Source organism: Mastigoproctus giganteus, chromosome 7, assembly GCF_048544385.1.
Source record: "Mastigoproctus giganteus isolate SK-2022 chromosome 7, ASM4854438v1, whole genome shotgun sequence".
Lineage (NCBI taxonomy): Eukaryota > Metazoa > Arthropoda > Arachnida > Uropygi > Thelyphonidae > Mastigoproctus > Mastigoproctus giganteus.
The window spans coordinates 15,333,114-15,356,153 of record NC_143581.1 but is presented as its reverse complement, the minus strand read 5'-3'; the positions used below and the strand labels follow the sequence as shown (position 1 = coordinate 15,356,153).

Below are 23,040 nucleotides of genomic sequence, written 5' to 3'. Positions count from 1 at the left end.
CTGGTTGGTGTGGACCACCTCAAAAGCTACCATGTTTTTGATTTTAATCAATTTTGTGATTTTAACATATTTTACCCTGTATATATTTTTATTGTTTTTTTTTTTTTTTAGTATATTATTTCTATTCACTTTTATTTTAATTTTGTACATTTGCTTTAATACAGTTCCATTGGTCATCAAGTAATTTTATTGTTGATATGTTCCCCAATGCACAAGGTCTTTTCTCTAATCTATGTTCCTTTTTGATGATGCTAAACAGTTAAAAGGTATCTGTTAAGAGAAATAAGTTACAATAAACAATTTCAGAGCCTAAACCTCTTTATTATTGCGATTTCGAAATTCAAAAAACTTGATATACATTAATGTTCAGACTAGTCCAATAGTTATAAAAAAATCAGATCTTGTATACAGTAATTAACTATTAACAGATTAACAAATTAGCAGTCTTGATAATTAAGGATGAGCTCGCTTCATTTCCTCTTTACCATAAATAACAAGTTTTATAAAGACATCATCACTTCAGTTAAGAGTTTGTTGCTGAAAATAATTCATTTTCATGTTTGACTACTTGTTATAAAATGTAAAAAATAAATTTATTTTTTATTCAACTGTCACTGATTGGAAGATTTAATTTCCAAATGCACCACTTTACCTATAAATCGGCCTTAGGTCCTAGGCTTAAGGGAATTGCTTTTAGTTCAGTTCTCATGCACAGAAATTCTCCACACACACACATAACGGTAATGCATACAATGTTCAACAGCCACCATGACAGTGTATGTGGAAAACTACTGTTACAAATCCAACACACTATAAAATGAAGAAAATGAGCTGTAACTGTGAAATCTAAGCATTGCTTCGTCCTCTGTACAAAATACCACAATCCCACTGAGCTGAAAAAAAAAAAAAAAAAAAATAAATAAATAAATAAACACAAAATAGAATACAATATTTACTTAGGGAAAAAAAAATTTGGCCAAGGTAAAGAAAGCCTGCACGAGAAGAATGCAAAAGTTTGATGAAATTTACTGGTAAAAGTACTTTGCCATAATGGCACTTGTATTGTTGCTCGCTCGGTAAACAGACGGTGGGTGTTATTGGTCTGGAGTAGAAGTTGAATCCCACGGGAGCTTGAAACCCTCCCGAAGTGGAGGGGGGGGGGATAACCTGACCTTTTTTCTTTAGAATCACTAATTGAATCACGAACAGAGTCATATTGGAAGTTCTGGCGTCATAAAAAATGTTTGTAACGTAATTTCACCAGTAAACTTTTTCAAAGTTTGCCGTGTTTCTTGTGTGGGCTTCCTTTGCCTTTTTTCCCCCCTTGATAAACAATTTATCCACTAGTCCACCAGTGATTCTAAAGAAAAAAGGTCAGGGTACCCCCTCCACTTCGGGAGGGTTTCGATCTCCCACGGGATTCAATTTCTACCCCTGACTGATAACACGCCCCGTCTGTTTACCGTGCGAGCAACAATACAAATGCCGTTACAGGCTTTCTCGTGCAGGCTTTCTTTACCTTCGCCAAAAACTTTTATTAATAAGTGAAATTACTGAAAGCTGTACAAATAAAAAATAAAATTAATAAATTCCCTATATCAGTGAATTTTTTTTTTTTTTTTTTTTCACCTCTTCTAAAAGATACAAAGAGCACTGAAATTTTTTTATTTTCCCTTTGACAAACTGAAAAATACCTATTGGGTACACGGTGAAACCTGTACACCCAATAGGCATTTTTCAGTAAATAAAATATTTTATTTACTGAAATAAATAAAATAAAATGTCATAAAGAATTATGGCTACATTGTTTTTCAGCTAAGCATAGCCAAATTATAACACAGTGTTCAGGCAAAAAGCATATTGCACACATACTTCAATGTTTAATTTTCCCTCCAGCTTTATTACCCCAATTTGGTCATAAAGTAGTTGGGAAAATACTATATATTTTTTTAATAAGCTTTTAATTCTTAAGATAGTTTTTAATCTGATTATCCCATTTAGAATTCAGAATCAAGAATAATATTTTAAAGTTTCCCATTTTCAACAATATGTTGTCTTTCATCTCAAAAAAAAAAAAAAAAAAAAAAAAAAGAAAGAAAGAAAGAAACTGTACCTTCCAACATACCTGCTATTGTTCTCCCCCCTCCTTAAAATTAAAATTCAAATGTTATGTAAATTCTGAAATTCTTTGCTCTTATATACAATATTTACAATCAAAACAAAACTCCAAATTTAAACTGTTTTTCTGATTGTTAGACATAAACTGAACTTGTTATACTGACAGCAATCTCCACACTCTCACAGATTAAGCACAGGGTTATTCAAAGCCTTAAATCAAGGCTTTTACAGTTATGTTAAAACTTTACATTTAATTTGAAAACTTTTGAAAACATTTGGCAGTTTACTAGTTGGCTTTTTAAGTTAACTTCAGTAGTTTGTTTTAAAGTGACTCAGGCAGGACACTAAGTGAAATTTAATATCTCAGTACTACATAAGTTAAATTTACCTTAATAAATTTAATAAATATTATGTCAGAGTAGAAGGTTTGAAGCACAGCCTGAAATTATACGTAAATTATTTTAATTAAATCAAATTCAATCTAAATGAAGTGATGTGTCCTTCAAGTATTTCAGATCTGCATTAAAATTATGCCTTTTAATCACTATACTGGAACTTCTGTTCTAACTTAAGATGCAATATACTTCTGATAATATAAATAGTAGTATTTTCGCTTGGAATGTCAAGAGACATTAGCATAGCATAAACTATGGAATTTAAATGAAAAACATGGATTATAAGGCTGCTATGAAGTTGCGGACAATTTTAACTTTAACCAGAATTTTCAAATTGATTGATAATGAAATATTATTCAAACTATAAAAACCTTTCTTGTCATTTGGTGTGAGAAGAGGATTCTTAACTATTATATTATTTTAACAAAAAATCAATAAGAGCAGTTTGTGAAATTTTACAGTTTCAGTAAATGCTCCCTTCTTGTGGAAGCAGCAAGAATTTATAACTCAGTTTCGATAATTCCCACAATAGCCTTCAAAAAAATAAATGAAAGATAGAGTGCTCGTGTGACCTGTTATTGCACAGGTTGATAAAAAGAAGGTTCCTATATATATAAGATTACTCTGAAAGTGAATGTTTTCAAAATTAAAGATATATCCCTTGATATTATATACTTGGATCTTAGAAAGGCTTTTGATACTGTTGCACATGGAAGACTGCTACACAAATTGGAGCAGTGTGACATTGGAGGCAAATTGCTGCTATGGATAAAGGGGTGGTTGAGGGGGAGAAGACAGAGAGTGGTAATCAATGGACACTGCTCATCGTGGACTAATGTTATTAGTGGAGTCCCTCGGGGCTCAGTGTTGGGTCCATTATTGTTTTCTGTATTTATAAATGATATTGATGATGGTATATCAAGCTTAATGTCCAAGTTTGCAGATGATACAAAGGTTGGCAGGGTTGTCAAGGACACTACTGACACTATGCTGCTGCAACAGGATCTGGAAAGGTTGAGCAGATGGGCTGAGAGGTGGCAAATGAAGTTTAACATTGACAAATGTAAAGTACTACACATGGGAAACAGCAACCCCAGAGCAACGTATCAACTCTGTGGTACTACACTGACAGTGGTAGAGAATGAAAGGGACTTGGGGGTGATTGTGCAGGCAGATATGAAGTTCTCTGAGCAGTGCAGACGGGCTGCAAGAGTAGCTCATGGAGTATTGTCAATGATATACAGGAATTTTTCCAGCAGGGATAAGGAGGTGATTATTCCATTGTATAAGGCAATGGTCAGGCCACACCTAGAGTACTGTATACAGGTCTGGAGGCCTCATTTCAAGAAGGATGTAGAGCTGCTGGAACGAGTACAGAGAAGGGCAACAAGATTAGTGAATGGAACAAAGGGGTGCTCTTATGAAGAAAGGCTTAAGTTTTGCAAATTACAGTGTCTGGAGACTAGGCACCAGCAAGGTGATCTGATAGAGGTGTATAAAGCCTTGAATGGTTTAAGCATGCTCAATGCTGATGGGATTCTTCCTCTAGCTCAAAAAAATCACCTGAGAGGGCATAAATTCAAATTGAGGAAAGACAGATGTAGGATAGACGTGCGGAAATTTGCCTTTAGCCAGCGGGTGGTTGGTTGGTGGAACAGACTGCCATCCCTTGTGGTGGAGGTTGATAGCCTAAATAAGTTTAAGGCTCAGCTGGACAGGTATTTTGAACGAACAGAGGGGTGAAGTGGAAGGGGTTTTTTTTTTTTTTTTTGGCTGATGCTGCATAAGCTTGCTTTCTTGCATCAAATGCCTCTACTAATGCTAATGCTAATGCTAATATAAAAATTCAAAACAAGCATTGATGGGTACTATACCCAGGGCAGTGAAAAATGAAAAAGACCTGGTGGTAATTGTGCAGTCAGATATGAAGTTCTCTGACCAGTGTAGGCAGACTGCCAGGACAACTCATGGGGTTTTGTTAATGATATACAGGAACTTTGATAGCAGGGATAAGGAAGCCATTATACCAGTACAGGTCAGTAGTCAGGCTATATCTTCAGTACTGCATACAGGTCTGGAGCCCTCATTTTAGGAATGATGAAGATCTGGAATGGGCAATAAAGGGGTGATCTTACCACAAAAAGCTTCAGTTCTACAAACTGCAGCATCTGCAGGCTAGGCACCTGCTAGATTATCTGATTGAGGTATCTAAGGCTTTGAATGGATTGAGCTGGCTCACTGCTGATGGGAATCTTTGTCATGCTAAGTCTACATGCACGAGGGGACATAAATTCAAATTGGGGAAGGATGGTTGCAGAACAGATGTGAAGTTTGCCTTTGGCCAGCAGGTTGATTGCTGGAACCAACTTCTGTTGTGGAAGTTGATAGCTTAAATAAATTCAAGGAAAACTAGACAAACTATTGGAGGGAAAGTAGAGGTAATATGGAAAAAAATTTTTTTTTTGTGTTTTTGGCTGATGCTGTATAAGCTTGCTTTCTTGCATCATTTGCACTATTAATACTAACTACAGGTCGACCATCACTAATCCGGCAGCATTGGGACCTGTGGGATGCTGGATCACCGGTGGGTTATTTCAGCACATACATTTTATCCAACAGCTAACCACCTCCTTGTACCTATAACACGTTGATTGTCAAGCTAGTTTAAGAAAAAAATTCCCCAGGGGCCAAAAAATATTTAGGAAATAATTTGATTAGTAATTCTAAAATAAATATTGTAATGTCAATTTTGTCGTTTTTTCACTTAAAATATATAAAAAAAATATTTTTTTATGTCGCATGTATGTGGCCAATGTAGCCACATTATGTTGGTTACTTTATTTCTTGAGAAGCCGTGTCGGCCACATATGTGTGACGCTATTATGACATACATATGAAGGTCGTTTGTGATTAGTGTATTGCACGTGCGGCGAGCGCTGAAATAAAACTAATTACGATAAAATAAACTCTCAAACATCGTAATAAGTTTGTCAGTATTGTTAGAGATTTTGTGAAAACAAGTTCCTTAGTGCGCTGTATTATCCATCATATTGTGTTGTGTTTTTCCGTAAGTTTGTATAAGTGTGTTGTAAAAAAAAAAAAAAAAAAAATCTAAAAAGGAATGGCTAAAAGAAAATTACTAAGATAAGAGGAATTGAGAGAAATTGCTGGAATTTACAATTAAGCAGAGTTAAACTTCTTACAGACACACCGCTGTCGAGTTTTTTCAGAAGTTCAACTTTATCTGTTATGGACAATGTATGGTGTTTGCGCTTTCTTCTTCTTCTTCTTTGGTCCTTAGCTGGCAGCTGGGGGAGGCGGTTGGCCACGCAACCAGTATGCTGCTGTAGGTGCCGCAGGGTTTCGGACTTGCTCTGTGATGTTCTTCCATACCTTACGATCCATGGCTTCAGTCCTGGCCTGGTTAAGGTCGAGACGTCGGCTCTTCAAGTCATCTTCCACTTGCTTGGCCCACGTTTTCCTAGGCGCGGTCTGTTGGATGCTCCATTGGGTGGGTCGTTGTCTCCAAAGGAGTGTGGATGGTATTCTGTTCGTGCCCATTCTACATACGTGGCCAAACCATCTGAGCCTTCGCTTCTGGATTTGGTCGGCAATGGTTGGTTGCTGTTGACATCTGGCGCGGATGGTATCATTAGTGATGCGGTCGCGAAGAGAGATGCCCAAGATCTGCCGCAGGCATCGCATTTGGAATACCTCAAGTTTGTTCAAATCTAACTTGAGACAAATCCATGTTTCCGATCCGTAAAGAAGAATGGGCAGGATCAAAGTCCGGAAGAGTCGGATTTTAGTCTTTGTGGAAATGTTGGTCCTCTTCCACAGACACCATTTGAGCGAGGCGAACGCAGTGGCCGCCTGTCCAATTCTGCTGTGAATTTCCATGGTGGATGCAACTTTCTTCTCCTGGACCAGCGACCCAAGGTATTTAAAGTCCTGCACTTGCTCGATCTGGACGCCTTCGAGATAGATGGTGGCTTGCGACCCATCTGTTGTCAGGGCCTTTGTCTTACCAGCATTGATCTTCAAACCGTATGGCCGGGCAATGCGGGCAATGTCGTAGAGGATTTGCGCTTTACACCATGAGAGGCACTTTCTTTATGCACTGAACCATGGCTGGGGCTAAATGTGAGCAGGTTATAATAATAAATGCAGAAAAACAAGTGGGAATGGCTTGCCAGTGTTTACGAGTTCGCACCAACAGCTGATGTTGCAACCAATGCCACGAAAACAGAAGCGGCAGGTCGGTGTGTCGACCTGGGAAATTTGAAATTATGTTCACAGAAATTATGTCTGAATTAATGGTGGAACCAGATTACCGGTGGCCGGATTAGTGATGGTCGACCTGTACTATCATTCAAACTATCTGGAATAAGGAATGCCACATAAACTTATAAAGGGAACAGTTTATTTTTATTTACATGTTTTGTTTTGTTTTGTTTTGTTTTTAACTTAAGGCATGGAATCTATGCTTCGAAAAATTCCTAAAGCAATATGCTAAGCCTACAATTGAGAAATGCATGCATTTCTCAATGATGTTAGTTGTGTAGAGAAGTGATTTTTGAAATCACATTACAAGTCATAAATTTAGTGACAGACTTTATGAACTTTGATTATCAACAAACCATTCATATCATGGTTTGAATTTAAGTGACATCAGGACACACAAAGATATAAGGAATGCAGAACTGGAATTTGGGGAGTACAATGTGTACAGAAAGGATAGACAGGACAGAAAGGGAGGGGGTGTTATGCTGTTAATTAAGAAAAACATAAAATCAAAGGAAGTGCACCCAGTTAATATAGATGAACAGTGCTCTGTTGAGTCAATTTGGTGCGAGATAAGCACTGCGAAAGGAAAAATAAGGGTAGGAGTGTGTTATAGGCCTAATGACTTGAATGAGTACAATGAACAATTGTACAGAGAAATAGAGTGGGCCAGTAAATCTGAATGTCTTATAATGGGGGATTTTAACTTCCCAGATATTGACTGGAACTTGTGGGTTGGTCACTCACACACCAGTCAGACTTTTGTGGATTTATTGGATGATTGTTTTCTGCAGCAGCATGTTCGAGAGGCAACCAGAGAAAGTAATACTCTTGATCTGGTTATCAGCAGTGATCATTCGTGTATTAAGAATTTGCAGATAAAGGAACCACTAGGTGGCAGTGATCACAGTGTGCTGAAGTGGGATTTACTCAAAGAGGTAACTACCGTCAGGGGTAAAGGAAAGGGTTTTTGCTTCCGTAAAGGGGAGTACAGTGGTCTCAGACAGTTTTTAAATTCTGTACAGTGGGATCAACTGACGATGTTACCAACAGTAAATTCTAAGTGGGAAGCATTCAAGGAATTAATCGTGGAAGCTACTAGACTTTATATACCGATTAAGAAATATCGTTCAAGGTTTAGGCCTAAATGGTTATCAAATGAACTAATGAGACTCGTGACAGAGAAGAAAAATGCATGGGATGCATATAAATTATCAGGTGACGCAGAAGCCTGTGGCAGATATAAGCTAGTCTGTAATCAGGTCACAAAGGAGGTTCGGCAGGCGAAGGCGGATTACGAGAAATCTTTGGCAAAGGATGCTAAGAAAAACAGCAAGGATTTCTTTACTTATATAAACTCTAAAAGGAAGGGGAAGAATATGATTGGTCCACTTGACATCGATGGTTCGACTGTTGATGATCCTGCTCAGATAGCAAACAAACTGAATGAGTATTTTGCATCTACATTCACACGTGAGGAATTATTACAGTTTGAAAATGGAAGAAGGTTATCAAATTGTAGCAGTGTGCTTAATGATTTTGTAATAACTGAGAGCAAAGTGGAGGAGAAATTGTTGAAGTTAAACATAAGAAAGGCACCTGGGGTGGATGGGATCTATCCAGTTATTTTAAAGGAGGCGGCAAAGCAACTAAGCAAACCCTTAGCCATAATTATGAGAGCATCCTTGGACTCAGGGGAGGTTCCCACGGACTGGAGATGTGCAAATGTGTCCCCAATTCACAAAGGTGGATCGAAGGGTGACACGAGTAATTACAGACCAGTTAGTTTAACTTCTGTTCCGGGTAAAATAATGGAGTCGCTGGTTAAAGATGCATTGCAGGATCATCTAGACAAGACTGCAGCAATAATTCAAACACAGCATGGGTTTGTTAAGGGAAAGTCTTGTCTGACAAATTTGATTGGTTATTATGATGTGGTCACAAAGGAACTGGATGCGAAAAATAATTTTGATATCATATACTTGGATTTCAGGAAAGCTTTTGACACTGTTGCGCATGGAAGACTACTGTACAAATTGGAGCAGAATGGTATTAAGGGTAAGTTGCTACAATGGATAAAAGGATGGTTAAGTGGGAGAAGACGGAGGGTGGTAATCAATGGGTGCTGCTCTTCATGGACTAATGTTATTAGTGGAGTCCCACAGGGTTCGGTGTTGGGTCCACTGTTGTTTTGTGTATTTATCAATGATATTGATGAAGGTATATCAGGCTTAATGTCGAAGTTTGCAGATGACACAAAGGTTGGCAGGGTTGTTAATGACAGTAATGGCAGTGTGCTACTGCAACAGGATCTAGATAATTTGGGCAGATGGGCTAAGAAGTGGCAACTGAAGTTCAACCTTGACAAATGCAAAGTACTGCATATGGGTAGAAGTAACCCCAGAGAAATGTACCAACTGTGTGGTACTACACTTAAGGTGGTAGAAAATGAAAAAGACCTGGGAGTAATTGTGCAGTCAGATATGAAGTTTTCTGAGCAATGCAGACAGGCTGCTAGGGCAGGTCATGGGGTTTTGTCAATGATATATAGGAATTTTGCTAGCAGGGAAAAGGAGGTGATTGTCCCTCTGTATAAGGCAATGGTCAGGCCACGCCTTGAGTACTGCGTACAGGTCTGGAGGCCTCATTTTAGGAAGGATGTAGATTTGCTTGAGCGTGTACAGAGAAGAGCAACACGATTGGTGAGGGGAATGAAGGGATTCTCTTACCAAGAGAGGCTTAAGTTCTGCAAATTGCAGTGGCTGGAGACTAGGCAGCTGCGCGGTGATCTGATTGAGGTCTATAAGGCCTTGAATGGGTTGAGCACGCTGAATTCTGATGGGATCCTTCCACTTGTTCAGATTACGAACCTACGGGGACATAAGTTCAAATTAAGAAAGGACAGATGTAGAATAGATGTGCGGAAATTTGCCTTTAGCCAGCGGGTGGTTAATTGCTGGAACAAACTTCCATCTGTCGTTGTGGAAGTTGATAGGTTAAATAAATTTAAGGAGGAACTGGACAGGCATTTGGAGGGAATGGTGTGATGATTTTTTTTTTTTTTTGGCTGATGCTGCATAAGCTCCTACACTTGCTTTCTTGCATCATGTGCCACTACTACTACTACTACTACTATGGAAAGCAATGATATTCATGAAACACACCAAACAGTATTTGTTTTCAGAGTACCATCTGAGTTAATTAACAGAATCTCAACCATGACTACTATGTATAATGAGACATGCTGCTTTGGCATACATAAATAAATGTACATAAATTGCAATTTCCATATAATTAGAACTACTGAACAAATAGCACCCATGTATGTTGGATGAAGTAATTTCTTTGATTACTAGAATCTATTTTTTTTATATTACACATTTTCAAAAAGTGCCAGATTTTTGGGGTTTTACTGTATTTAGAAAATAAGATTTCTTACTTTTCTTTTTCTCGACACCTCCCTTTCTCTCTCAAGGGATGGGAAGGGAGGAAGAAAAAGATACATACCATTTATTCCATTCATTAAAATACTTAACTTACCAACATAATGAATTAAATAAATAGGAAACTATGATACAGCGTCCATGGAAGTCTTTGACATGAATCACCTAGTAAAAAAGTAGAAAAGAAAATTAATGTTAAAAATTCTACTTTACAGCATGCATTTTTATTTTACAAACTTCAGTTTTGCTTTTAACTACATTAAAAATAACATTTAATAGTCCCCATCAAAGACTGTTATGTTTAGTATAATACTGATTCCGTACACAGCTATTAGATGTAACATATTCAAGACAAACTTAAAGGCTTTGTAATCACGTGGAATTTATAAACAAAGTTTTCAGCTACATACATTTTGTGAATGAGATTAAATATTAAGTGATTACTTGAAGTCTTTTTTTTTTATGGCAAACCAACACATTAAAGGTATTGGAACCTGTAGTACTTTAGTTTATAGATTCCAATACCTTTTGTGTGTTCCTTGAGAAGATAAAAATACTTTTTTTGAGTCTTGAATATCTATGAAATATAATTTTCATAAAATACATGGGAGAGAAAATTGTTCCAACGAACAGAAGTAGACTGGATAAATGATGTTGACTAGTTGAGGCATGTGTTCAGACTGGTTTGAAAGTAAGAGGTGAAATTATGATGCTAATTCAGAAGAACAGTGCCCATGGAAATATCTGTAAAAGCAGGCAGCAAAAACTGAATGTTTGTATGATTCTACTTCTTCCAGTCGCATAGTTCCCCGAGGAGCTGTTGTGGCCACCAACAAATTCCTCCAACTGTAATTATTATATCTTCAGTTAGATATGCCACTCATGTAGCACATTAGATCATGTGCTATATGAGTGGATTCACAAAATGTCATGCCCAAAAGTTCACTGATCCTATCCTTCCACCTAGTTGCAGGTCTTCCTTTAACAGCAGTTTTTGGAGTTGGTTTTGTTATGGTCTCTGTGGCATCAGATAATGTGGTGGTATGCCATCGCCTACCACATGGCTGATTTTGAAAGGGACCAGCTTTAATCATAGGAAGAGTCATCATGCATCCCACGAGATGCTCTTGAAGAGGAAAGGTGACTACAGCAGAGTCCCACTTAGTGCAGAAGGCTGATTACAACTGGTTTTTGCCTGGTTTCCAGAGGTCGTCTATGTATATAAATGGATATATATTATTCATTAGATTCGCACAAGTAATTATTATATCTTCAGTCAATAAATTTATTCATAAGGTGACGCTGTTATCCTTCTTCTGCCTTCTTTGATGTCTAATTAATGTTTGTATGATAGGAAGTGCAATTAGTTTGGAAGTGAAGGATCATATTTTAATCTGAATGCCCTCTTTTGGATAGAGCTAGGAGTATAAGAGAGGTTTTATTTTGGGGAAAAAATTCTCAAATGGGAAAGGAACAGTGTTTGCTGATTCACTGCCTATTGGGAGGAGATGGTGAATGAGTAAACATTTTATTATGATTGTTTTCTTTATATACTTTTACCTTGAAATGTTATCCATGTAATATGTCTCACTTATAAAATTGAATGTTACAGATATAAGAGACAAGTGTTTTAGTCCCAACAGTGTCAAGGATTATTTCCTGTTGTGCAGTCAACTTGACCACATCCAATAAAACTACAAAAAGTACTATTTGTGAAATACACAAAAATTTTATGTTATGCATAAAACTTCTAAATGGCACTGCTGGAAAAAAATGAGACTGTTTGGCATCCCATTTCACTTTGTTGGGTCAATGGGAGGACCTCCTCAAAAATGAGGTTATCCCATTAAAAATGAAATGTTTAGAAGAAAAGTAACAGAGTGAAAGAAAATCCCAACACAGAATATTAAATATTTGTGATATACCAATAAAAGTTAGAAGTTAACAGCAGTAAAGATATGTAATCGTATTGAAGCTGATAACGAGAGCAGCAGACTTTTTTTCTTTTTTTTTGCAAGAAAAAAGGTTAGGACTGGGTTATCTTCACAATTACCCAGAGATCACCATTTATGGATATTTGAAAAGTCATAGAACTGTTTGTGCAGAACAGGGTTTGTTGAACTTAAAAGTTGTACATGGTTTACTACTGTCAAAGAAAAGACTTCTATAAAATATCATTATTAAAAGGATATAGCAAAAGTTAATTTTCTTGAACTTAACCATGCTTATTCAAATAAATAAAATGAATCAACTTGCACGACATATATTGCTTGAAAGATACACTCAGTGACCACTGAATTGTTATCACCTATCTAATATGGTGTTTGGGACACCATTTGTATAGATATCAACCATTATTTGCCTAGGCATTGATTCCACTAGATGTCTGAAAATGTCCATAGGGATCTACAGCCATACTGCCTGAAAGGCTTTCCGCACTAGAAATAGATGACCTATTTCTCAACAAAACATCCCATAGTTGTTCAATTGGATTGAGGTCAGACGAATCTGGAGGTTAATCAAGATGGATGATATCTTCGCTGTGTTCCTCAAACCTCATGCACAGTGTGGGCCCAATGATATGGCACATATCATCTTGGAAGATTCCATTTCTGTCTGGAATAAAATACCATATGGCAGGGTGCACACGATCTCTTAAGCACTGCTGGTAGACCTCACCGGTGAAACGGTCATATGCACGCATCAGAGATCCTAGTTCTTGCCAGAAAAACATGATATGCCCCATATTAAGCAACAACCACCACTTGCCTGCAAGTTATATGGTATAGTCCATTACAGATGGAGTGATCACAATTCAGTGGTGATCGCTGGGTGTATGTTCCAAAGGCAAAGAAAAAAATAAAATAAAATAAAATAAAAAATTATGTGCACGAAAATCACATATTCTTCAAGATCATATTTAGCACTTTTAATAAAGTATAAAAACATTACTAAATAGAAAAACAATGGTGGCTCAACTCCCTCCTCACTCCATGTATGCCTTGTCCTCCTCCCTGATAATTCAGTTTTCTTAAAGAAAGAACTTGTTTCTGATTGTTTTATTTCCTTTTCTTTCTCTTTATAAAGTTCTTTATGACAGGAAACTGGATTTAAAGAAATCACTCCAGCCATGCCTAGCTTTAGAGGCATCTTCATTTGCATTTTTATCAAATTTTTGCACTTCACATGCTTATGTAAATCGCATTAATAAAAGTAAAATGTGTATTAAAACTGATGATATAGTCAGGTTTTTAAAATTATTCTTGAAAATATTTAAATAAATGAAAATGGCAATGAAATTTTTAAAACATTTTGAGAAAATCTCAATAAATACACAAAACAAACTGATTTAACAGCAATATGACCCAATATGGTGTGCACATGACAGACAAATGGTGACAAATTAACAGCATTAGTAGAGGCATATGATGCAAGAAAGCAAGCTTATGCAGCATCAGCCAAAAAAAAAATATCACTCCCATTTCACCCCTCCATTTGTTCGAAATACCTGTCCAGCTGAGCCTTAAATTTATTTAGGCTATCAACTTCCACAACAAGGGATGGAAGTCTGTTACACCAACCAACTACCCGCTGGCTAAAGGCAAATTTCCACACATCTATCCTACATCTGTCTTTCCTCAATTTGAATTTATACCCTCTCAGGTGATTATTCTGAGCAAGAGGAAGAATCCCATCGGCATTAAGCATACTCAAACCATTCAAGGCTTTATACACCTCTATCAGATCACCTCGCCTGTGCCTAGTCTCCAGACACTGTAATTTGCAAAACTTAAGCCTTTCTTCTTAAGAGCAACCCTTTGTTCCATTCAGTAATCTTGTTGCCCTTCTCTGTACTCATTCCAGCAGCTCTATATCCTTCTTGAAATGAGGCCTCCAGACCTGTACACAGTACTCAAGGTGTGGCCTGACCATTGCCTTATACAAGGGAATAATCACCTCCTTATCCCTGCTAGAAAAATTCCTGTATATCATTGACAAGACACCATGAGCTACTCTTGCAGACCGTCAGCACTGCTCAGAAAACTTCATATCTGCCTGCACAATTACCCCCAGGTCCTTTTTGTTCTCTACCAGTGCCAGTGTAGTACCACAGAGTTGATACGTTGCTCTGGGGTTACTGTTTCCTATATGTAGTACTTTACATTTGTCAATATTAAACTTAATTTGCCACCTCTCAGCCCATCTGCTCAACCTTTCCAGATCCTGTTGCAGCAGCATAGCGTCAGTAGTGTCCTTAACAACTCTGCCAACCTTTGTATCGTCTGAAAACTTGGACATTAAGCTTTATATGCCATCATCAATATCATTTATAAAAAAAAAAAAAAAAACAATAATGGACCCAACACTGAACCCTGAGGGACTCCACTAATAACATTAGTCCATGATGAGCAGTGTCCATTGATTACCACTCTCTGTCTTCTCCCCCTAACCATCCCTTTATCCATAGCAGAAATTTGCCTTCAATGCCACACTGCTCCAATTTGTGCAGCAGTCTTCCATGTGTAACAGTATCAAAAGCCTTTCTAAGATCCAAGTATATAATATCAAAGTTATTCCCTGCATCCAGTTCTTTTGTGACTGCATCATAGTATCCAATCAAATTGGTCAGGCAAGACTTTCCCTTAAAAAAACCATGCTGTGTCCGAGTTTTAACTGAAGGCTTGTCTAGATGATCCTGCAGTGCTTCTTTAACCAGTGCCTCCATTAATTTTCCTGGAACAGAAGTTAAACTCACAGGTCTATAATTACTTGTGTCAGCCTTTGATCCTCATTTGTGAATTGGGGTCACATTTACACATCTCCAGTCCATGGGCACTTCCCCTGAGTCCAAAGAAGCTCTCATAATTATGGCTAAGGGTTTTTGCTTACTTCCTTTGCTGCCTCCTTTAATACAACTGGATAGATCCCATGCACCCTGGGTGCCTTTTTTATGTTTATACTCAACAATTTCTCCTCCAATTTCCTCTCAGTTATTACAAAATCATCTAGCTCACTGCCTGAGTTTAATTCACCTCTGGCATTCCCCTTCCTGAATAACTCCTCATGTGTGAATGTAGATGCAAAACACTCGTTTAGTTTGTTAGCCACCTGAGCAAAGATCCTCAACTGTTGAACCATCAATATCCAGTGGACCAATCTGATTCATCCCTTTCCTTCTAGAGTTTATATAGGTAAAGAACTCTTTTCTGTTTTTCTTTGCATCCTTTGCCAAGGATTTCTCATAATCTGCCTTTGCCTGCCTAATCTCCTTTGTGACTTGGTTACAGACCAGCTTATATCTATCATAGGTTTCCATGTCACCTATTAATTTATATGTATCCCATGCATTTTTCTCCTCTGCCATATGTCTGATTAGTTCATCTAACATCCATTTAGGCCTAAACCTTGAACAATATTTGTTAGTTGGTATGTAAAGCCTAGTAGCTTCCAAGATAAGTTCTTTGAATGCTTCCCATTTTGAATTTGCTGTTTGTAACATCATCAGTTGGTCCCACTGTAGAGAATTTAAATACTGTTTCAGACCATCGTAGTCGCCTTTACGAAAGCAATAACCCTTCCCTTTACCCCTGATGGTAGTTACCTCCTTGAGTAAATCCCACTTCAGCACACTGTGATCACTGCCACCTAGTGATTCCTTTATCTGCAGATTCTTAATGCACGAAGAATCACTACTGATAATCAGATCAAGAGTATTACTCCTTCTGGTTGCCTCCTGAACATGCTGATGTAGAAAACAATCATTCAATAAATCCACAAAAGCCTTGCTAGTGTGTGAGTGACTAACCCACAAATTCCAGTTAATATCCGGGAATTTAAAATCCCCCATTATAATACTCTCTGATTTACTGGCTCACTCTATTTCCCTGTACAGTTTCTTATTATACTCACCAGAGTCATTAGGCCTATAGCACACTCCTACTCTCAATTCAATTTTGATCTCCCAATGATTATGTCACACCAAACTGACTCGACACTGCACTGTCCAGCGATGTCGACTGGCTTCACTTCCTTGGATTTTATGTGTTTCTTAACTAATAGCATAACTCCTCCTCCCTTCCTATCCTTTCTTTACACATTGTACTTCCCAAATTCCAGTTCTGCATTCCTTATATCTGTGTGACACCACGTCTCTGATATCCCAACAATATCTGCCTTTGATGTTTTGAGCAATACCTCAAATTCATCAAATTTATTTACCAAACTCCTAGCATTGGTGTACACGCAAGTATACATGCACCTGTTCCTATTCTTAGCTATCCTAACACAACCCATGTGTTTACATATACCGAAATGAATCCCAGCAGTCTCTGAAATACCCTGCATCTTGTTTTCCAGGCTGCTGCTCATTCCAATAGAAGCAGTGCAAGAATCACTTTTACCTCTGCCAGTGGCTACTGTTAATCTATTAGTCCTTGTTTCCCCCCAAGCTAGCAGTTTTACGACCCACCTAACACTGCCTCGATAGCATCAGCAAATATTCTTGCACTCTTTCTATTTAAGTGTATCCCATCCCTGTAGAAGAAGTCTCTCCTGTTAACAAGTACAGACCAGGCTGAAAAAAATTCTACCCCTTGAGCCTTGCACAATCTTTTCAGGGCCAAATTGATCGAAAAGGCTCTCATCATATACTCCCTCCTATCATGTCTGGGCAGAATTGCAGACACTTTCAACCCTAATTTATGTCTTTTTTTCAACAGTGACCTGTACTTGTTAAGTAATTCCGCCAGTCTCCTACTCTTAACATCGTTAGTGCCAATGTGTACAACTATATCACCTTTTGTGCCCTTAAAAGATGATATCTGCTCTACAACGTCATCAACCTTTGCCCCTGGCAGACATACCCTGGTCCTGTTCCACCTATCCTTTTTACAAAGCATGTTCCCCGTTTCCCTGACAATAGAGTCACCAACAACTACTAGTTCCTGAGGGACCAGCGCATTCTGCCTTGGGGGTTGCCGCTGTGTTGCGTGATGACCAAGTGCAAGCTCTGGCGTTGATGTGGGCAGCTGAGAGCTTGATGGGTCCCTCAATTTAGATCCTCCGAGGGCATCCACCCTGTCCTTCAAGCTCTCATATAGGCCCATAACAACGCTGAGTTGTCACCTGATTTCCTTACACTCCTTACATCGCCCATGGCAATATCATGGCGAACAATGGGGTGATGAACAAGAAGGCCTTCCTTTATATATACTGTACAATGATATGATGTGATATTTTTCATATATGACATTCACACAACTCCACTGAAGAGTAGCAAACTTCATTAAAAAAGGGGGGGGGGGAGGTGCAGAAACTAATTCTAAACTGTTTCAAAGTTTAGAATTAGTTTTTGTGTTTCAATAGCTATGGCAAGTATGTAAATTAAAACTAAATTTTAAATAAGGGTTTGCATCTATGTCGGGATGATTTCTTAGTTTTAAATGAAGCAAGGATTCTTAAGTCTAAATGGTTGGTCACTGGACTTGATTTGTCAATACATATATACAGTGGAACTTCTCTATTATGAACTTCTATTTAGCGCATTTCTCTATATTACGAATTTTTTTGCAAAACATTGCACCTTGAAATGAAATTACATGTAAAATTAACGCCATACAGTGAAGCGTTAGTCTCTCCATAACAAATTTTTAAAAAAATTAGTAAAAGCATTTTTGAAGATTTTCAAGCATTTACTTCTAAACAGCCGCTCAAATATACTGCCTCCTTCCTTCCGAAATTGCGGATTAGCATCTAGAATTAATCATCCTTTTAGTGAACACTTGTGGCCATTGATGTCCGTAGGAGGGACTTTGTTTCATTTTTGTTACAGTTATAAAACCAAATGGGTTTTCTTAAAAGTGGTCATAAACTTTACAATAAATAGGGTAGATTTGTAAATTGATGTTGGCTAAGGGGAAAACGAAATTCGCTGTGGTAAACCTTTAGCATGCTGTGGCGGTAATACATAGAATGCTACCATTGTCGGTTTTTAGTAACGCCTACTGAGTGACATTCGCTTCTCACCTCAACTGTGCCACGTAATTGTGCAGTCAGATATGAAGTTTTCTGAGCAATGCAGACAGGCTGCTAGGGCAGGTCATGGGGTTTTGTCAATGATATATAGGAATTTTGCTAGCAGGGAAAAGGAGGTGATTGTCCCTCTGTATAAGGCAATGGTCAGGCCACGCCTTGAGTACTGCGTACAGGTCTGGAGGCCTCATTTTAGGAAGGATGTAGATTTGCTTGAGCGTGTACAGAGAAGAGCAACACGATTGGTGAGGGGAATGAAGGGATCCTCTTAACAAGAGAGGCTTAAGTTCTGCAAATTGCAGTGGCTGGAGACTAGGCACCTGCGCAGTGATCTGATTGAGGTCTATAAGGCCTTGAATGGGTTGAGCACGCTGAATTCTGATGGGATCCTTCCACTTGTTCAGATTACGAACCTACGGGGACATAAGTTCAAATTAAGAAAGGAAAGATGTAGAATAGATGTGCGGAAATTTGCCTTTAGCCAGCGGGTGGTTAATTGCTGGAACAAACTTCCATCTGTCGTTGTGGAAGTTGATAGGTTAAATAAATTTAAGGAGGAACTGGACAGGCATTTGGAGGGAATGGTGTGATTTTTTTTTTTTTTTGGCTGATGCTGCATAAGCTCATACACTTGCTTTCTTGCATCACGTGCCACTACTACTACTACGTGACCTTCCTGTCAATCATTATATATGTCCGTTCTCATCTAACTGGAATCCCAATAGATGGTTTTCATGAATTTTTTTTTTTTTTTTTTTTAATTTCGTTCTTTTAGAACAATTTGTCATCAATCACATACAGCATACATTAATCATAAATTTTCTTTCGTGTATATATGAATGAAAGCAGAATAAAAGAAATCCACAAAGTCATATATTTCTTCAAAGTGATTGATAGGAAAGGTCATGTGATACTGTTGAATTGGCAAGCAAACGTCATTGAGTAGGCGGTACTAACAATTCACTATACGGCCAGTGCAGCGAAGTTTGTGGTGTGTGTATCGGCAAGAGCTGCAGTAGAGTAATTTTTACAATTGCGGAAACAATGTCGAAGAGAAAGTGTTTAAAGTATTAATGATAAAGCAAAGATTGCTATGATATTGACCAGGGTTTTAAGAGAAATATGGGATACCTGCAAGCAGTTTATCTACGATTTTAAAAAAGCGATAATCAATTTTAAATGCAATTGAAGGAGGAGCAGACAAGAAGCGAATTAAGTTGTGTATATACGAAGATGTTGATAAAGCTGTTCTAAAATGGGTGCAAATGATACATGAAAAGAATATACCAATATCGGGCCCAATAATTAAGCAACAAGCTCTGAAATTTGCACAGTCCCTTGGACATACAGAATTTAATGCGAGCACTGGGTGGCTAGATAAATTTAAGAAGTGCCACAGAATTGTGGAAAAGGTTATTTGTGGAGAAAGTGTTAATGTAAGCAAAGAAGATTGCAACAGTTGGAGGATCAATACCTTAAAAGATTTTGGAAGAATATGAACCTAAGGATGTTTTTAATACTGACGAAATGGTTTATTCTTTAAATGTTTACCGAATAGAGCACTTGCTTTTAAGGATAAATGTTTTGGCGGAAAGAATCACTGTGCTAGCTGGAGAAAATATGACAGGAAGTGAAAAATTAAGACTTTTAGTCATCGGCACAAAATCTTTGGAAGTTAACTACACCTTTAATAAAAAAGTGTGGATGACAAGTAATATTTTTTAAGAATGGATATTAAAACTAGACAAGCGTATAACAAAAGAAAAAAGGAAAATCAGGTTGACAACTGTCCGGCATATCCTGCCAGTATTTCTGCCAAACTTAAAAGTGTGAAGTTGTTGTTTTTACCACCAAACGTAACGTAACATCAAAACTCCAGCCAATGGACCAAGGCATTATTAAAAATTTTAAATTTCATTATCGAAAGAGAATAATAATGAAGATTGTCAATGTGTTATCAGAAAATAGAAACTTGGAGGTTACAATTAACCTTAGAGATTGCATCTCTGAATTGGCAAAAGTTTGGACAAACGATGTCACTGAATACACTATTCAAAATTGTTTTTCAAAAGCGGGATTTGCACTGAAGTTGAACAACAACTGGACAAACAAGATGAACTGCCCCTTTCACAACTGAAAAACTTTTGGACATTATTAGAATCGTCCGGAAACATTGAAAATGAAATAACACTGGATATAGTTATGTTTATGTAGATCAAGATCTGACTGCAACAGAACATCCAAATTAAGATGAAATACTGCTGAACAGTGTTAGACGTGACCATGATCATGAAGAAATTAATGATGACGCTGAAGACGCATCAGAACAACCCGTAGAAAAGTCAACTCGCAAAGAAATAATTAACACTTTTAAAACGGTTATGGGTCTACAGTTTTGTGAAAATGTTCCTGATAATGTTTTTAATGCTCTGAACAAATGTCAGGTTTTCTTTGTAATTGTACTGTGCAAACGAAAATTACAGATTTTTTAAATTTGTGATACTTACCGGCAAAAATTGTGTAAACGTAATTTAAATAAGTGTTTTTAAAATAAAATACATTAAAAATAAATGTAGATTCGCTTTCATTTAATTAGATAACAATTTCTAATAAAAAAGACATTTTCTGTATAACGAATTTTTTCGCTGGATTTATTGAATTCGTTATGGGAAGTTCGAATCATATATATATATGATTACAGAGTTCTCTGTAATGGTTTATTTTGTTGTTGCAATAATTACCTTGGCATGCAGAAAAATAAATAAAACCAAGCTACCTTTAAATGTTTCATGAATTATCTTCATTTCAAAACATGTATCTGCATAGTTCCTGCATTGAAATTTACATTTTTTTTATTATTTAAATTTAAATGCAGGAACTATGACAAAGAGTGGCAAAACAAAAAAAAAGTTGCAAAGCTAAATAAAAAAATAAAAGGTAATTAAATGAATGGCCAAAAGGAAGGTACGATTTTATTTTATTTTATAAGGACAAAACAATTTGCCTGCATTTGCTAAGAAGTAAATATGAAATAAATCAATGAGAGTGAAATAATATATACATTATCGTTATCTAATATTCATAAGAAAAAAAAAAAAAAAATTTCCCCGTTGCATGTTAAGAAAAAAGAAAAAAATTGATCCATATACTGTTGAAATTAAAATTTTCAGTCTTCACGATCGACGCTATCAGCAGCAAAACTTTGGATATACCCTAGAAGTGGAAACAATTTTCCACAGTCATAATTTGTGATTTATAAAGTCAACAGCTGTTCAGATCAGAAGAAAAGTGTGTGTGTGTTATGGGGGTTTAATGGCGCACAAGCTGCTGAGGCTATAATACACCTATTCATTGGAATTTATTAGAGATCTTTTAAAATTTATGATAGATTCCAATTTTTTTCAAAAAAAGAGAAAAATTCACTGATGTTTGCATCATCACCAATAATATGTTTTAATGCCATCGGTTCTCAAAGGTTTTTTAGGGAAAGGAGGATAGATGTTCAGTCCTGATGATAGTGAGGGCAGTCAATGAAAATGTGTTTGACTGTTAAATGTGAGGAACAGTGTGGACATTGAGGAGGTTCCTCTCCTGTAAGTAGATGAAGGTGAGTCAGGTATGTATGTCCTATCCGTGCTCGTGCAAGCACTTCTTCTCTTCGTACTGTTTTGATGCTAGAGCGCCAAAGCTGTGGATCCTGTTTCAACTGATAAAGTTTGTTATTGGTTTGGATGTGCCATAGCTCTTTCCACTGTACAAGACATGTTGTTTCCATGATATGATTATAATCAATAAGTTAACGGATTTTTGGCAGTTTTGTCAGCAAGTTCGTTCCCCTTTATCCCCGAATGGGCTGGGATCCAGCAAAAGGTCACTGATTGATGATGTTCCTCAATTTTTAATAAGAGGCTTCTGATTTGGTTTAACATAGGATGGACCTTGCAAGAAAAGTTTTGTATTGCTGTAATTGAGCTCAGAGAGTCCATGTATACTATGTATTTTAAAGAAGGGTACAGATTCAGGTTTTCTAAGGCTAATTGTATTGCATGAAGTTCTGCAGAGAAGCTGGTATACTCAGGCGGAAGGGCAGCAGAAATGATTGTAGTGGGAAACACTGCGGCTGAATGTGATTTGGAGCCATCAGTATATATTGGCAATAAATTAGCATATTTCTGAATATGGCTTTCATGGAGTTGCTTCATGTTAAGTGACGGTAGGTGATTCTTTCTTCATTTCTGTAGATAAGTGTTGGAAGTTAATTGAGGAGGAGGTGTCCAAAGTGGATGAGAGCATTTCATTACTTGTAGCCTATTAATATTAGGAACATTCCATTTCTGTGTTAATTCAATTAGGCGTAAGCCTGCCGGTCTTATTTTACTGGGTTTATTTCTATAGAGGTTTTGTAGTGGTGGATTAAAGAGGTATGGCTCAATAGGATGCTGCCAGCAACTTAGTATTTTGGCTGCATACTTAAGAAGCAGCGTTTTTCTGCGGAGGTAAAGAGGGAGCTCATTATCTTAATGTACAAACTATGAGAAGGAGATGTCCTGAAAGCACCAAGTGCAATCTGCAATGCGCTATGCTGTATAGGATCCAGCCATCTTAGTGTACTCTTCCGGGCAGAATCATAAAGTGGAGCACCATAATCCAATCAGGATCTGATCAATGCTCTATATAAAAGCAACAAAGATGTACGGTCTGTTCCCCAAGACAAGGCAGATAAAGCTCTTAGTATGTTCAGCTTTTTGAGGCAGGATATATGCACAGAT

The 23,040-nt window shown here is 37.3% G+C and overlaps 1 protein-coding gene across 1 annotated transcript in view; it reads right to left on the bottom strand.

Moving 5' to 3' along the window:
- Positions 1-469: 469 nt before the first annotated feature.
- Positions 470-23,040, bottom strand: part of Sys1 (Sys1 golgi trafficking protein) — a 49,690-nt gene continuing 27,119 nt past the window's right edge. The window contains exons 3-4 of the mRNA XM_090378689.1: positions 10,338-10,405; positions 470-893 (exon numbers count right to left, since the gene is read on the bottom strand). Of these exons, the coding sequence (XP_090234815.1) occupies positions 653-893; positions 10,338-10,405 (309 nt within the window). The 3' untranslated portion in view covers positions 470-652. The remainder of the gene's footprint in view (positions 894-10,337; positions 10,406-23,040) is intronic.